Below are 17,069 nucleotides of genomic sequence, written 5' to 3'. Positions count from 1 at the left end.
ATCCAAATAAGCCATGACTAAGTGTTTTTGTTCTCTTAATTTTTTCATGGCCACTTTGAGAATTTTAGTAAATAATCTGGGAGCTGTCGTTAAACCATTGGGTAATGCTCTATACTGCCATTGTTGCCCCATCCAGATAAATTTCAGATATCTGAAATGATCCTTATGAATGGGTACTAAATAGTAAGCATCCTTAATGTCTATGCTTGCCATGAAGTATCCCTTGGAGATCAGTTGTCTGGCAGTAACAAATGTCTCCATTTTGAAATGTTGATACTCAACAGATTGATTTAGTGATGTCAAATCAATGATAATGCGACATCCACCATCTTTTTTGGTTCTGATAAATATATTCGATACAAATTCCAATGGCTCGTGTCTGGCCCTCTCAATGATGCCCTTGGACATGAGCCTATCTAATTCAGCTTGTCCTTCTACCTTCTCTAACTCTGTGGGAAGGAATACCCTTTGGGGTATGTGCTGAACCGGCGGTTCTATGCCTGGTTTAAATTCAATTTTGTATCCACTGATACTGTTGAGTATAAACTTGTTGTTAGTGATAGAGCACCAAACATGTTTGAAGAACCTTAAACGCCCTCCTGTTAGTACAACACCCCTTGTCTGTGTATGTTGGCAGGAACCAGACCCACCTACCTCTATGTTCATTTCTGGGAGCGTCTGCGATGATGGGTTTGGCCCGAGGGTGTCCTTGTTGGTGCTGTGGTGGGGCGGCGTATCTTCCCACGGCTCCGCTCTGGGCCCCGCTCTAAAAAAGAGCTCTGGGGGTAGTGGGAAGCGGTCACCAGGCTTTCACCAGTTCGGTATCTGCTGGTGGATGCCGAGGCGTGCTGCCAACTGGGTGTCTTCACCCTGCTCGGTCCTGGTCCTGCCCTCATGAGGCCTACAGGTTTAGCAGCCTCTTCAAGCTCCTTGAGCCTTTTCCCCAAGTCGGCCCCAAATAGCAGCGCCTCCTTCTCTGGCGCCTGAGCTTTGCAAAGGCCCGCGTATTTGGGGTTGAGGGCAGGCCTGATGTTTTCACGCCTCAAGTTGTTTAATTCATACTGCGTGTTGCACATCAGGGCTAGCACGTCCTGCTGAGGTGTGGTGAGCTCCACGTTCTCCGTGGACTGAGCAAAGGCGGTGATGGCTGCGGTGTGGAGCTTCAGGATACGCTGCATCTTCAGCTCTTGTGTCCTGATATGCTGGCCCAGCTGGCTCCATATCTGGCCGTTTACGGTCTTTACTCGAAGCGCTTCGCAGTTTTCAGGCGCCGTGTATGTGTCGAGGGCCTCTTGAAGGACTTTCTCCTGCAATGGCTTATTGGAGAGCCTGTTGATACTAGCCGCCATTCTTGGCTCTAGCATCCTTCCGGTCCTCGGGGGCGCCGCATACCTGCTGACTACACCCAGCAGCTCTTCTTCCTCCAGCTCGCCTGGCATGCTTGCGCAGTCGTCCGCCTGCCCTTGCGATAGGCCAGCCCAGTCCTGGCCTCCCTTACTGACCTCAAACAAGGAGGGAACAGAAGGGTGTGGTGATGGTTTGGAAGAGGCCACAGCCCGTCCTCCTTGGAGATGCCACGCCTGCGCACTGGGTGGGTTCTTCACGTAGTCACTCACGTGACTCCGAAGTAAAATTGAGGGTTAAACGAAGGGTTATTGGCTATTGGCATTAGCAGAGATAGATTTCCTAATTTTAAGTTCTGTTTTATTTGTTTCCAAGTTCTAATTGTACTATGTATCATTGGATTGTTATTATAATGTTTGTTATTCAAATAGTTGGCGAGAGGAGAGTCGCTCCTGTATTACCAGGAGCGCAGTCCTCTCTCTCCATTATAATCCAATCCACCTGCTGGACAGAGTTGTCCAGTAGGTGAATCATATTTTTAATATTTACCGCCCAATTATAGTACATAAAATTAGGGAGCGCTAGACCACCCATCTCTTTTGGTTTACTGAGGTGTGCTCTTTGTATGCTGTGGGATTTATAATCCCATATAAAGTTTGTGATCTCTAATCCTAATTTTTTGAAAAATGTTTTTGGAAGATAAATTGGAATTGATTGAAATAAATATAGGATTTGTGGTAAAAAGATCATTTTATAGCATTGATTCGACCTATTAAAGACATCGGCAGCGTTTTCCAGAATTTAATTAAATTGTTTAATTTCTTAAGTAAGGGGCTATAATTAGCATTAAACATACTGTGATAATTTCTAGTGATTTCAATTCCTAAGTATTTAAATTTTTCTGTAGTTATTTTAAAGGGGAATTTCAAAAGATGTGCTGAGTCTTTCGGCTTTATCGACATAATTTCACTTTTGTCCCAGTTTATTCTGTATCCTGAGAAAGATCCGACATCCTCGATTAGGTTTAATATGTTTGGTATACTGATTTGGGGTTTTGTGATATACAGTAATACATCGGCTGCGTTTAAGGATATTTTGTTATTTGAATGTTTTGTATTATAACCATGTCAGGATGTGTTCTATTTTTTTCAGCTAGATGTTCAATTACCAGAGCGAATAATAGCGGTGATAATGAACACCCTTGTCTATTGCCCCTTGTTAATTGGAATTTCGTAGATAGTGTATTATTAGTTAATATTCTAGCCGTTGTTTGTTTGTTATATAATAATTTTATCCATGCGATGAAGCTCTCTCCCATTTGAAATTTTTGCAATACTTTAAACATATAATCCCATTATACTTGATCAAACGATTTTTCTGCGTCCAATGAAATGATAGATAACTCTTGTTCTTGAGATTTGTGAGAGTGCATTATGTTAAGCAGATGTCTCAGGTTATTAAATGAGTGTTTCTTAGGTATAAATCCCGTCTGATCCTTATTTATTAATTTAATGACATATTGGCTTAGTCTTCTAGCTAGTATTTTCACTAATATTTTTTGATCAGTATTTAACAATGCAATAGCTCTGTATGATCCTGGTTCTTCTATATCTTTATCTTTTTTAAGTATTAGTGTGATCGTTGATTCTGCTAGTGTTTCAGGTAATGTTTGTTCTTTAAAAGCAAATGTATACATTTTCTGTAGACGTGGGGTCACCGTATCGTAAAAACATTTATAGAATTCATTACTGAATCCGTCTGGTCCTGGTGTTTTTTCCGTTCTTAAGTGTGTTTATTGTGTCTTCTATTTCCTTAGCTGTAATTTGTGCTCCCAGTTCCTCTTGTTCTTTCAATTCTAGTTTTGGGAGGTTACAATCGTTCAAAAATTCTGAACATTTTTTATTGTCTATTAGCGTTTTCGATGTGTATAAATTCTTAAAATATTGAGAAAATCTTTTATTGATATCATTAGGTAGTGTTAATAATTCCCCTCTATCTGATTTAATCTGTAAAATTGCATGATCTTTTTCACGGATTTTCAGTTGGCGTGCCAAAAGTTTATGGGGTTTATCCCCAAATTCAAAACATTCTTGTTTGGTAATTTGGAATAATCTTATAATCTTCTCTGATAGTAATTTATTTAGCATAAATTTCAGAATAAAAATTTTATTATGTTTATCCATAGTTGGATCTTTAGCATTATCTATATCTAGTTGTCTGATTTGTTCTTCTAATTGTCTTTGTTCATTTTTATTCTTTTTGTTTTGAAAAGCTTGATACGAGATAATGACCCCTCTAATAAATGCTTTGAAGGATTCCCATAATAAAGTAGGCGAAATATCTGGTGTATCATTTATCTCAATAAATAGATCCATTTGTTTTTTTAGCTATATACTCCCTTGTGGGTCTTTCAAAATTTGCGAGTTAAACCTCCAGAACGATTTGTTCGTAGAGATTCCTTCCAGTTTTAAAACAAAAGATGGCTGGGAATGATCTGAAATCGTTTTGGCGTGGTATTTAGGGTTAAGAGTATAAGGGATTAGTTTTAAATCCACTAGGAAATAGTCTATACGTGAGTATGTTTTATGCACCATTGAATAAAACGAGTATTCCCTTCCAGTCGGGTTCGCGATCCTCCAAACGTCTGCTATATTTGTGTTTTTTATATAAGTATTTAAGAGTTCACTAGTTTTAGATTTCATATTACCTCTTTGTTTTTGCGTCGATTTATCTAAATACGGATCTAAAGCACAGTTGAAGTCTCCTCCAATTATAACATTTTGGTAGTTAGATTCTGCGATTTTATTCAGAATTTTATTAAAAAATTGAGGATTATCAAAATTGGGCGCATATATGTTTACCAAGGTGATTGGCGTAGCATAAATCTCTCCTGTGACTATAAGGTATCTCCCTTCCTTATCTGATATAATATTCTTTGATTTGAATGGTATTCCTTTGCGAATAATAATTGTGGTGCCTCTGGATTTCGATGAGTATGAGGAGTGAAATGTTTGGCCTATCCATTTCGCCCTCAATCTCATCTGGTCTTGATGTTTATGCGTTTTTTGTAGAAAAGAAATGTCCGTGTTATATGATTTCAACTGAGCTAGTATTTTGCTCCTTTTAATTGGTTCATTAATACCCCTTATATTCCAGCTACACAGTGTGATTCCTCCCATTTTCTTTTGTTTATCATCTTGCATTTTCTCTGATTTTAGTACATTTATTTATTACGGTGCATCCGTAGCTCAGGACTCTGGATAGTTCGGGAGCGTTTATATTATTAACTTCCTTGGTAGATCCCTTTTGCGATTTTCCTTGAAAAAAAAACACATAATAGTGACATATTGTGATAAAAAAAATTGACAGATAAAATTACAGTGTCTGAAGTGTTCGACACTGTAATGCGTGTCCAAAACGTCTGTGGGGTCCGACATTTATTCGACTTCCGAAATTGATGATGTGCTGTTAGCTCCGCTCTTTTTATTATTCTGTCCCTAAGAAGGCGGTGCCATTTCAAATTCAGCTAAATTTCACCCGTTACCTTATCTATATCTGTATATATAGCCAGTATCCGATCTGTGTTCAGCTGCTGTGAAATTTATTTATCTAACACTTTCATCAATTAATTATTTATAATTAGTTATATCTTTGATAAAAGTAAGCTGTTAGCTGTAAGGGTTAACCAGAAACAGGCTCCTGGAATTGTGTCAGGTGCCTGAGTCTTCTCCCTTCATCACACGAACTACATATCCCTTATAATTTCAATGTTATCTACTTTAATTCTAAAATTAGTCATCTCTATATATGAACTAGTCAATCTTATAATCACATTATTACATTCTACCCATTATATAGTTCAGGTTAGTTTCCATTTATATTTCTATATTAGTATTTGTTAGTTATTATTAATTCTCTATATTTTGTAAAACTGTTTATAAATCTTGATTCGCCATTCGACCTTGGGGTGTTTTCCACGTTCGGCTCTGATGTTCATCTTTGGTTAGCTCATCAGTCTTTCCTTCATTCTGAACAAAGGATGTCCTTGAGTTAAATTCCAGAGCGTCCAAAGGAGATAAGATGTCTAGACAAACGCACGTGGAAATTTGGTTCCATTTTAAACTTTCAGAGAGTGTTGTTTCTTCCCTTGTCTTCGGGTGTTCTCTGTGAGATAATAAAAGGCAAGAAAATGTCCATATCCTCCCGCTGGTGTGGTTAATCTTCTGTTTCTGCCTTTGCGACAATCTCTTTGGCATATTTATAAGATGCGTCCGAGTTAGTGAAGGTTTTCTCTTTTCCCTTGTAAGTAATGCGCATTCTGGCCGGATAAAAAACGCCACATCTAACATCTTTGACTTCATAGAGAATCTGTCTTGTCTGTTTAAACTTTCTTCTCTTTTGAACGATCTCAAAGGGATAACCCCGCAGGAGTTTGATAGTGTCTTGTCCAAAGGTCATCTTCACTCCATCTTTGATTTTTTTCATCAGGTCCTCAAGTGCTGAAATGTCCCGAAGTTTGACTATAATCTGTCGTGGGTGGGCTGGATCTGCTTGTGCTCTTGACTTAAATCTCGGTATTCGATGTGCCACTTCAATTTCCGGTTCCACAGCTAGATTGAGTACCTGTTTGATTAGGTTTGCAGTGAACCCACAAGCGTTGCCCCCTTCTGCCCCTTCTGTTACTCCCAGTATTCGTAGATTTTGGCGTCGTGAGCGAGCTTCAAGATCAAGGCATTTATCTGAACATTTTGCCAGTTGACTCTTGAGGCTGTCCACTTCTAGCTTAATTCCCTGCATATCTTCAGCCATTTGTTCAACCACTGTTTCCATGTCTTTTATTTCGGTTCCATGCAAATAAACAATTACATTCACAGCCTCAAACTTCTTCTCAATTTCTTCTTCGCCTTTCTTAATTCTCACCACTAGCTCTTCATGCACATCCTCAATTCGTTTTTGTATAATACCAATGCAGTCAATAATTTTTTGATTACCAGCATTAATGCCTGCCATATTTTCCATTGATTTAACATTCATATTTTCCATACTTTCCAACATTTTTGGGTTTCCAGCCTCAATATCCTTTCTCAAATCTCTTACCGAGCTCTTTATCTCCTCCATTTCATTTTTCTCCTTAGTAGCCATCCCAGTCTTGGATCTTGTAGCCATTCCAGAATCCACTTCAGAGGTCTGTTCTTCAGTTTTCCGTGTTTTCAGGAGTTTTGAGATGTTTCTCTGAGGGCTCTGAGCTGGAGACGTTTTTTTCATTTAAAATGCTTTTCCCTCCGTTTTAAATTGCAGCGCTTACTGATGACGTCATCAGCGCGACGTCCCGATCTCCGGTGAGTTTTTGAATCGGTCCCGACTTCCAAACACAATTTTAACGCGAAAAATCGCGTTTCCACAGGAGCGGAGCTAAAAGTTGCGACTGCTAGCCTAGCATGGCACAACCGGAAGTCCCCGTGGGGTAGTTCTATTGGAATGATGAACTGTGAGGTTGTCGTGATGGAGTGTCACTGTGCGGCTAATAATGATGTAATGCCACGCTGTGGGGTAGCACTGAAATAATGACATTCTGTGTTAGTATCTATGGCAATACACACTGTGGGGTAGTCCTGATGAAATGACACATTGTGTTGTAGTACTGATAGAGAGACACATATGTAATGATATATTCAAGGGCAGTGCTGATGGAGTGACACTCTTTGGGGTATTACTGATGTAGTGACGCATTCTATGGTACTGCTGATGGAGGGAAACACTGTGGGGTAGTACTGATGGGATGACACTGAGGAGTAGTACTGATGGTGTGACACTCTGGGGACGTAGAGATGGACTGACACTATGGGGTGGTACATTTGGAGTGACAAATGGTGTGGGGTAATACTGATGGAGTAATACACTGTGTGCTGGACCACTTTCTGTTTGCAGATATTAATGCCACCTGCTGGATATTCAAGTTCCTACAGCTTTGGGTTACCTTTCCTGTTAGGCAGGAAGTTGTCATAAACCAGGAAGCCCAGCTCAGGGACAGTACCGCATGGTGCAGACTGTAATTCTAGTGTGTAATTTACTGCCATCCCACCGCACCAGTTTGTTAGACGCATTGTCTGTGAGTAATCATGTTTGTGTAACAGCAGCTTTATACGCTATTGTGCAGGATTGCTATTATTAACAGTTAAGAATGTTTCATGTGCCCTTGCTGGTTTCTTACATAACAGCATTGTATTTAGTGGTGGCATCATAGTTTATGTTCCTATACCAAGTGTATAACGTTACTAAATGTGCGGTTACGCTTTCTGCTTGTATGTTACAGTTTCACAGTTGAATACAGTAAAGAATCAACGACATCTCGTGTCTACGGGTCTTTATTGGATTAATTGTTTAACTTGCTAGATAGCTGGATAGGGACATCCAGCGAGTCCAGTATAGTGAAAAGACAGCACCACAACAAGCTGTACTACAGGGTGGCTTACATCATCACATTGCCCGTCCACACCTCAACGCCATGGCAACAAGCAACCAAGACAACGCTTCACAGAATGAAGCCAAGTCCCTCAGCGTTCGTTCGTACTGCTCTGCAGCCAGCTCCAGTGCCAGCATGGCCACCCTTAAAGCACGGGCTAAAGCAAAAGCAGCCGAAGCTAGAGCAGCAATCGCTCAGTGAGAGATAGATATGAAGGTCGACGCTGCGCGGATGCAGGCAGAGATGCAGGTCGAGGCTGTGCGGATGCAGGCGACCTTAGAGGCCTTGCAACAAGAAAAATAGATGGAAGCAGCCATTGCAGAGGCCGACACCATAGAAGCAGGTTTAATAGAAGAACAAGGGTCACGTAATAGATCACCGAGCCCTGCTCGCCCTCAAAACCAGCACGAGCGTACTCTGGACTACGTCATAGAGAAACCCAGCATAAAGTCAAGCCAACATGTCACTGATTATGATATCGAGAGTGGTAGCATAGTATTTTGCTCATTGCCGCCCATTCACCAGACCAAATCTAATCTGGCCAGTTCATTTCATAGTCATCACAACCCCAGTAATGTGCAAGGAAACGCGGAGCATAAATTGGAGGATAGAAAGCCAACGGCAACCTTTCTGCACAGCGGCTCTAACAACTATCCTCAAGCCACCAACGATATCAATCCCACCACCATGGACCTCGCCAGATACCTTGCCCGTAACCAGCTCGTTACAACAGGATTGACGGCCTTTAACGACACGCCTGAGAAATACTGGGCTTGGAGATCCTCCTTCCAAAACGCCATAGAAGGCCTGGGCCTTTCACCCAGAGAGGAGCTCGATCTTTTGGTAAAATGGCTTGGGAAAGAATCCTCGGAGCAGGCAACAAGAATTAAGGCTGTCAACATGAGGAATCCAAAAGCAGGTTTGAAGATGGCTTGGCAGAGGCTCGAAGAAACTTGTGGTTCACCCGAGTCTATTGAGCATGCCCTCTTTACCAAGCTTGAGAACTTTCCCAGGATCACCATCAAAGAGCCATACAAGCTACGTGAGCTCGGGGACCTTCTGTCAGAAATCGAATGCGGCAAAGGTTGATGGGTATCTACCTGGTTTGTCTCACCTCGATACCTCCAGGGGAGTTGCACCGATTGTTGAGAAGCTTCCTTATAACATCCAGGAAAAGTGGACTGGCTTTGGGTCCAATTACAAACGCCGCCACCGCATCTCTTTCCCCCCATTTAAAGTGTTTGCTGACTTTATCCGTGCGGAGGCAAAAACCAGAACGGATCCCAGCTTCAATCTTTGCCTCTCTCGTCGAGCAATCGTCCAGAGGGATAACATAGAGAGACATGGTAAAACTCTCGTCTCCGTCCACAGGACACAAGCATCTCCAACAACTCCTGAGACACAGAAATCCAGTGACCCATCCAAGCAGTGCCCCATTCATGCCAAGATTCATCCATTAAAGAAGTGCAGAACCTTCAGAGAAAGGAGCCTGGAAGACCGCAAACACTTCCTTAAGGAACATTCCATTTGTTTCCGCTGCTGCTCCTCCACAAGTCATTTCGCCAAGAACTGTACAGCAGAAGTGCAGCAGTGACAGACACCTCTCCGCTCTACATCCAGGCCCAGCCCCCTGGAAGTCCGAGCCATCTCCCCCCGCATCTGAGCATAGTGGGGAGGAAGAGGTAGCAGTCAACCAGGAGATCACCTCCACATGCACGGAGGTGTGCGGTGATGGGGTCAGCGCGAGAGCGTCCGCTAAGATATGCCTCATCTCAGTCTATCCAGAAGGACGTCGCCAAGAGGCACGCAGGATGTACGCCATCTTAGATGAACAGAGCAACCGCTCTCTTGCAACATCCGAGTTTTTCAATATCTTTGGGGTTAAAGGCAATCTTAAGCCATATTCACTGCGGACATGTGCCGGGCTTAAGCAGACTGCAGGTAGAACAGCCTGCGGCTACGTGGTGGAGTCTGTGGATGAGAAGACATTGCTCCCTCTTCCTCCACTCCTAGAATGCAATCAAGTGCCTAACAACCGTGCCGAGATCCCCACTCCCAACGTTGCGCGTCACCACAGCTATCTCAGATGCATTGCCAACGCGATTCCTCCACTGGACCCAAACGCCAAAATACTGCTCCTATGAGGAAGAGATATTCTGCAGGTGCATAAAGTGAGGAAACTAATTAATGGTCCCAACAATGCCCCGTACGCCCAGAAGCTGGATCTGGGATGGGTAATTGTTGGCGATGTAGGTATTGGTGGAGCACATAGACCTACCCAAGTGGAGGGACGCGCTCCAGGGTCTACAGAGGCTACAGATTCCACGGCCCTACACCACATTGTCAAAGTTGAGCATGCTACAACAGGAGCTCTATCTGTTCTCGGACGCATCAGGCAAGCCGAGATACGCAGTTACCTAGTTGAGGGTCATCATCAAAGACAGAATAACGGAGGTGGGCTTCATCTTTGGCAAAGCAAAGCTAGCAACCCAGCCAGAGCTTACTATCCCAAGACTAGAATCGTGCGCAGCGGTCTTGGCTGTCAAAATCGCAGAGATGATTACGAAGGAGATGGACGACATCCCCTATCACACGGACAGCAAAGTAGTACTGGGGTACATCTGTAACCGATCGTGGCGATTTACACATGCGTCCACAGCCGTATCCAACGCAACCATCAGTTTTCATCATCTCATCAGTGGAGGTTCGTTCCCACGCACGACATCCCAGCTGACCCCGGATCACGGTCCGTCCCAGAAGCTCTAGGTCCGCCCAATCACCGAAATGGTTCTCTCCTCCTGTCTCCCGAGGACTTTGAGGGTTAAATGGGAAATTTGCATGGGGTCTGGGAGACCCCAGGCGGGGAGTGTGCTGGACCACTTTCTGTTTACAGGTATTAATGCCACCTGCTGGATGTTCAGGTTCCTACAGCTTTGGGTTACCTTTCCTGTTAGGCAGGAAGTTGTCATAAACCAGGAAGCCCAGCTCAGGGACAGTACCGCATGGTGCAGACTGTAATTCTAGTGTGTAATTTACTGCCATCCCACCGCACCAGTTTGTTAGATGCATTGTCTGTGAGTAATCATGTTTGTGTAACAGCAGCTTTATACGTTATTGTGCAGTATACACTGTGTGTTAGTGCAGATGGAATTACACACTATGGGGTAGTACTGATGGAGTGACTTACCGAGGGGGAGCATTGATGGAGTGTTACATTGGGGGAATACTGATGGAGAGATACACTATGGTGCATTACTGATGGGGTGACATATTGTGGAGTGGTACACATGTAGTACTAATGAATTGATCAAATGTATGGTAATACAAATGGAGTGACATTCTGCAGCGGAAATATACACGCAATGCTGAAGTAAATCAGCAGGACAGGCAGCATCACTGGAGAGAACGAATGGGTGACGTTTCGGGGCGAGATCCTTCTTCAGACTGATGTCACATGAGTGGGAGGGACAGAGATACAATGTAGTCGGAGACAGTAAGATTGGTGGGAGAACTGGGAAGGGGAAGTGGATGAAGAAAGATGGAAAGCAAGGGCTACTTGAAGTTAGAGAAGTCAATGTCCATACTTCTGGTGTGTTAGCTACCCAAGCGAAATATGAGGTCCTGTTCCTCCAATTCGCGCTGAGCCTCAGTCTGACAATGGAGGAGGCCCAGGACACCACGCTATGTGGTTGGCCTCATGAAGTGGCATAGTTTGGTGAAGTGCTGATGGAGCAACACAATGTGGAGTATTATTGATGGGGTGACACATTGTGGGGTAGTACTGATGTATGACATATTCTGGAGTAGCTCTGATGGATGGACACACTGCGGGGGTAGTACTGATGTATGACGTATTCTGGAGTAGATCTGATGGATGGACACACTTTGGGGGTAGTAGTAATGGAGTGACATATTGTGGACCAGTACAGATGGAGTGATACACTGCGAGGTAGTACTGATGAACTGACCAAATGTATGGCAACACTGATGGAGTGACACTCTGTAGGGTACTCCTGATGGAGTGACACACTGTGAGGTAATACTGATGTATGACATATTGTGGAGTAGCTCTGATGGAGGGACACACTTTGGGGGTAGTAGTGATGGAGTGACATATTGTGTGACATATTGTGGGATAATACTGCTGGAATTATGACATTGTGGGGAAGTTCTGATAGAGTAACATACAGTGGGGTATAACTGATGGAGTTTCACACTGTGGAGTTGTACGGATGTAGTGACATACTGTGGAGTAGTGCTGAAGTGGTCACAAACTGTGGGGTATTTCTGACATGAGTTTCATATGAAGAAAGACTGGATAGACTCGGCTGCTCGCTAGAATTTAGAACATTGAGGGGGGGATCTTATAGAAACTTATAAAATTCTTAAGGGGTTGGACAGGCTAGATGCAGGAAGATTGTTCCCGATGTTGGGGAAGTCCAGAACAATGGGTCACAGTTTAAGGATAAGGGGGAATTCTTTTAGGACCGAGATGAGAAAAACATTTTTCACACAGAGAGTGGTGAATCTCTAGAATTATCTGTCACAGAAGGTAGTTGAGACCACAGTTCATTGGCTATATTTAAGAGGGAGTTAGATGTGGCCCTTGTGGCTAAAGGAATCAGGGGGTATGGAGAGAAGGTAGGGATGGGATACTGAGTTGGATGATCAGCTATCATCATAATGAATGGCGGTGCAGGCTCGGAGGGGCGAATGGCCTACTCCTGCATCTATTTTCTATGTTTCTATGTTTCTATGTTTCCATTTTAGACTGCTTGTTATATTGTGGGTGGGATTTATGACGTGTTTCGGGAGTGTTCGGAGCTTAGCTGCTTGCGCAGAAGTTTAGTTTTTAGATTAGTTTGGAGACCATGGGGAACGTTAACCCTTCTCCCATGTAAGATCATGTAAGAACATGTAAGAGCCACATGTAAGAACATGTAAGAATGTGTAAGATCATGCGGGCCATGCCGCGTCCATGGGAGATCTAAAGGAGATCTTGCCAGTGTTACGGAGACACGAGGAATTTATTAATGTCTAAATAATAAGCTGGAGTTCGAAGAAGATTACAGTAACGATTCGGAAGAAGGATGTATTTCACTGTTTTCCATCAACAATAAAGCCTTTATTCATCAAAAGACTGTGTTTTGAAGTCATGTCTGAGAAGAAGCTCTGAAGGTCTCTGTGAGTTGGCTTGCATGTGTTTAGAAGACACCACCTTCAACCATTCTCATCCAAATAGCGGCTAGGGTGCTAATTACCTGAACGATATGATAATCTACCGCTACATTAAGTAGAAGGATACCTCCGGTGGGGAATAAATAACAGTCCCAGAGAGAGGGACAGAAGAATGAATCGAAGCGAAGAAGGCCAAGACCTCGGAGAGGCAGAGCCAGAGAGGACTGGTTCCAGTCATGGAACTGAATAAGAAATACAGTCCCAGAGAAGTGGACAAAAGATAGTCTAAAATTCTCGGAGTTGTTTGAACCAGACGAAAGTGGTTCCAGGAGGAACTAGATCTCGGTCCGAAGAGCCTAAAGGTCTATCTACAGCATCAAGACGTATCTGAAGATGTATCACTGTATTTGTGAGTACAAATCGATTATTACTCTTTGAATTAAAACCACGGTTTTAACTAAAATACTTCTGTAACGGAGCTCAGAAGTTGTTTTCTCCAGCGTGTCTGGGGAAAGTAGACCGACCTTGGATTGTTTTGAGTCGCTCCTGATAAGTGCATTCCATTGCATTAGAGCCACGTTTTGCACCTGGTCTTAGAGAGATATTCTCTGAATTATCAGTATGTTTTAATTTTGGAGGAAATTGCTGATTAAAAACCAACGCCACAGCTACTAGTAGAGATTTGTTCGACTAATTTAAAGACTTGGCAATCTGCCACAACCTCTTTAAAATCATGTATTTGGAAGAAGATGAAGGCAGAGCGATGCCAGAAGAACCACGTGGTGGTGAAGAAAGACCCAGACAACTTGAAGAAACAGATATTTCACATGCTGCCTGTTTGAGGGAAACCGAGAAAGATATAAATGAATTATGGTTGCAGGTGACCAGATTAATGCTTCTGAGTTTCTCCAGCACTCTTATCATGGTCTCCTCTATATCCCACAGCTCTGCTCTTACTCCACATCCCCCTACTCATAACAAGGACAGAGTCCCCATGTCCCCCATTGAAGGCAGTGAAGAAAGCGAATGGCCTGTTGGCCTTCATAACAAGATGAGTTGAGTCTAGGAGCAAAGAGGCCCTTGTACAGGGCCCTGGTGAGACCACACCTGGAGTATTGTGTGCAATTTTGGTCCCCTAATTTGAGGAAAAACATTCTTGCTATTGAGGGAGCTCAGCGTAGGTTCACCAGGTTAATTCCCAGGATGGCGGGAATGTCATATGCTGAGAGAATGGAGCGGCTGGGCTTGTACACTCTGGAGTTTTGAAAGATGGGAGGGAATCTCATTAAAACATATAAGAGTGTTAAGGGCTTGGACACACTAGAGGCAGGAAACATGTTCCTGATTTTTTTTTGGCGGGGGGGGGCAGAACTAGGGGGCCACAGTTTAAGAATAAGAAGTAAGCCATTTACAACGGAGATGAGGAAACACTTTTTCTCACAGAGAGTTGTGAGTCTGTAGAATTCTCTGCCTCAGAGGGTGTTGGAGGCCGGTTCTCTGGATACTTTCAAGAGAGAGCTAGATGGGGCTCTTAAAGATAGCGGAGTCAGGGGATATGGGGAGAAGGCAGGGACGGGGTACTGATTGGGGATGATCAGCCGTGATCACATTGAATGGTGGTGCTGGTTCGAAGGGCCGAATGGCCTCTACTCTTGCACCTGTTGTCTATTGTCCTCACCTTCCACCGTCACATACAACAGATAATCCTCCAACATTTCGCCACCTCCAACGGGATCCCAACATTGGCCACATCTTCCCATTCTCCAATTCCAGTGTTTTCTCCCTCCTTCCCCTTCCCAGCTCTCCCACAGCCGACTGTCTCTGCCTCTTCCCTCCTCTATCCCGCACCCCCCCCCCAACATCAGTCTGAAGAAGGGTCTCGACCTGAAACGTCACCTATTCCTTCTCTCCATAGATGCTGCCTCACCCGCTGAGTTACTCCAGCATTTTTGTCCACCTTTGATTTTTCCAGCATCTGCAGTTCTTTCTTAATCCACACGGTGGGAGTATTGACCACAAACTGGACGGGCCTGCAGTGCGGGGGATCACCACATGGTGGGAGTGTTGACCACAAACTGGATGGGCCTGCAGTGCGGGGATCACCACACTGTGGGAGTGTTGACCACAAACTGGAGCGACCTGTTGTGTGAATTCACTGCATATTGGGAGTTGCTGTCTACAAATTAGATAGAAACATAGACAATAGGTGCAGGTGTAGAGGCCATTCGGCCCTTCGAGCCTGCACAATTCACCATTCAATATGATCATGGCTGATCATCCAACTCGGTATCCTGTACCTGCCTTCTCTCCATACCGCCTGATCCCTTTAGCCACAAGGGCCACATCTAACTCCCTCTTAAATATAGCCAACAAACTGTGTGGCCTCAACTACCTTCTGTGGCAGAGAATTCCACAGATTCACCACTCTGTGTGTGAAAAAGATATTTTCCTCATCTCGGTCCTAAAAGATTTCCCCCTTATCCTTAAACTGTGTGTGGCCCCTTGTTCTGGACTTCCCGAACAACGGGAACAATCTTCCTGCATCTATAGCCTGTCCAACCCCTTAAGAATGTTGTAAGTTTCTATAAGATCCCCCCTCAATCTTTTAAATTCTAGCGAGTACAAGCCGAGTCTATCCAGTCTTTCTTCATATGAAAGTCCTGCCATCCTAGGAATCAGTCTGGTGAGCCTTCTCTGTACTCTCACTATGGCAAGAATGTATTTCCTCAGATTAGGAGACCAAAACTGTATGCAAACTGTACAGGTTGGTGAGGGTGGTTTTGGGCGGGTGAGGGTGGTTTCTGGCGGGTGAAGGTGGTTTCGGGCGGGTGAAGGTGGTTTCGGGTGGGTGAGGGTAGTTTCGGTGGGTGGGGGTGGTTTCAGGCAGGTGAAGGTGGTTTCGGATGGGTGGATTTGGGCGGGTGAGGGTGGTTTCGAGTTGGTGAGGGTGGTTTTCGAGTTGGTGAGGGTTGTTTCGGGCGGGTGTGAACAAAAAAAATCACAGACCAAACGTAAGTAAGTAAATTTTATTTATTTAGCACGTTTAAATCAACTTGCGTTGAAACCAAAGTGCTTTACATAAAATAAATAATTACATTTCCGTACATCCATAGAAAAAATTAAAAACAAGAAAAAATGACAACACGTTATAGAATTCAACATGAACGTCCCCTCACAACAGAATCAACGTTTTCCACTTTGGGGAAAGGCATCAAAAAGTTAAGTCCTCGTCCTCTGTGAAACACCCGAGGTCGGGGCCTATTTGTGGCCTCCGCAGCCAGTCCGATGTTTTCAGGATTCTTGCCGGGAAGCTGGAACTCCGGCGTCTGGTGAACACTCCTCAGCGGCTTTGAAATGTCTGGAGCGGCGGCTCCCTCCCCGGAGACCAAGGCACCTGAAATCGACAGCCCGCGCTGGCCGGAGCTCCGACTCTGGCGATCTTGGCAACAGATCCCAGACTCCGCTGTGTTTTAAATCCAGCGCCGCCTGCCCACGGCTGGACGCTCCACAGACCGCGGTACCCGACGTCGACAGGCCGCGCTGGCTGGAGCTCTGACTCTGGCGATCTCGGCAACAGATCCCAGGCTCCACGGTGTTTTAAATCCAGCGCCTACTGCCCGCGGCTGGACGCTCCGCAGATCGCAGCTCCTCGGATGTTGGAGTCGGCGGCCGCAGCACTACAGAGCTTACCGCACGGCGACCCGGTAAGGGATCACCCTTTCCATGATGGTGTCCCAGCGCTGTGCCACCGCCGAAGCTGTAGTCCCGGCCGGTCCTGACATAGCCAAAGGATTTGAGTATAGGAGCAGGGAGGTTCTTCTGCAGTTGTACAGGGTCTTGGTGAGACCACACCTGGAGTATTGCGTACAGTTTTGCTCTCCAAATCTGAGGAAGGACATTATTGCCATAGAGGGAGTGCAGAGAAGGTTCACCAGACTGATTCCTGGGATGTCAGGACTGTCTTATGAAGAAAGACTGGATAGACTTGGTTTATACTCTCTAGAATTTAGGAGATTGAGAGGGGATCTTATAGAAACATACAAAATTCCTAAGGGGTTGGACAGGCTAGATGCAGGAAGATTGC

The 17,069-nt window shown here is 44.3% G+C and overlaps 1 protein-coding gene across 1 annotated transcript; it reads left to right on the top strand.

Moving 5' to 3' along the window:
• The first annotated feature begins 6,855 nt into the window (after positions 1-6,855).
• Positions 6,856-11,925, top strand: LOC129695010 (uncharacterized). Its single transcript, XM_055631769.1, has 2 exons — positions 6,856-7,453; positions 7,658-11,925. The coding sequence occupies exon 2, from the start codon at positions 8,111-8,113 to the stop codon at positions 8,894-8,896; it is 786 nt and encodes a 261-aa protein (XP_055487744.1). The 5' UTR covers positions 6,856-7,453; positions 7,658-8,110; the 3' UTR covers positions 8,897-11,925.
• Positions 11,926-17,069: the final 5,144 nt, after the last annotated feature.

The sequence above is a fragment of the Leucoraja erinacea genome, unplaced genomic scaffold (genome assembly GCF_028641065.1).
Source record: "Leucoraja erinacea ecotype New England unplaced genomic scaffold, Leri_hhj_1 Leri_902S, whole genome shotgun sequence".
Taxonomy (NCBI): domain Eukaryota; kingdom Metazoa; phylum Chordata; class Chondrichthyes; order Rajiformes; family Rajidae; genus Leucoraja; species Leucoraja erinaceus.
Note: the sequence above shows the minus strand (reverse complement) of the source record. Positions and strands in the feature narration are given on the sequence as shown.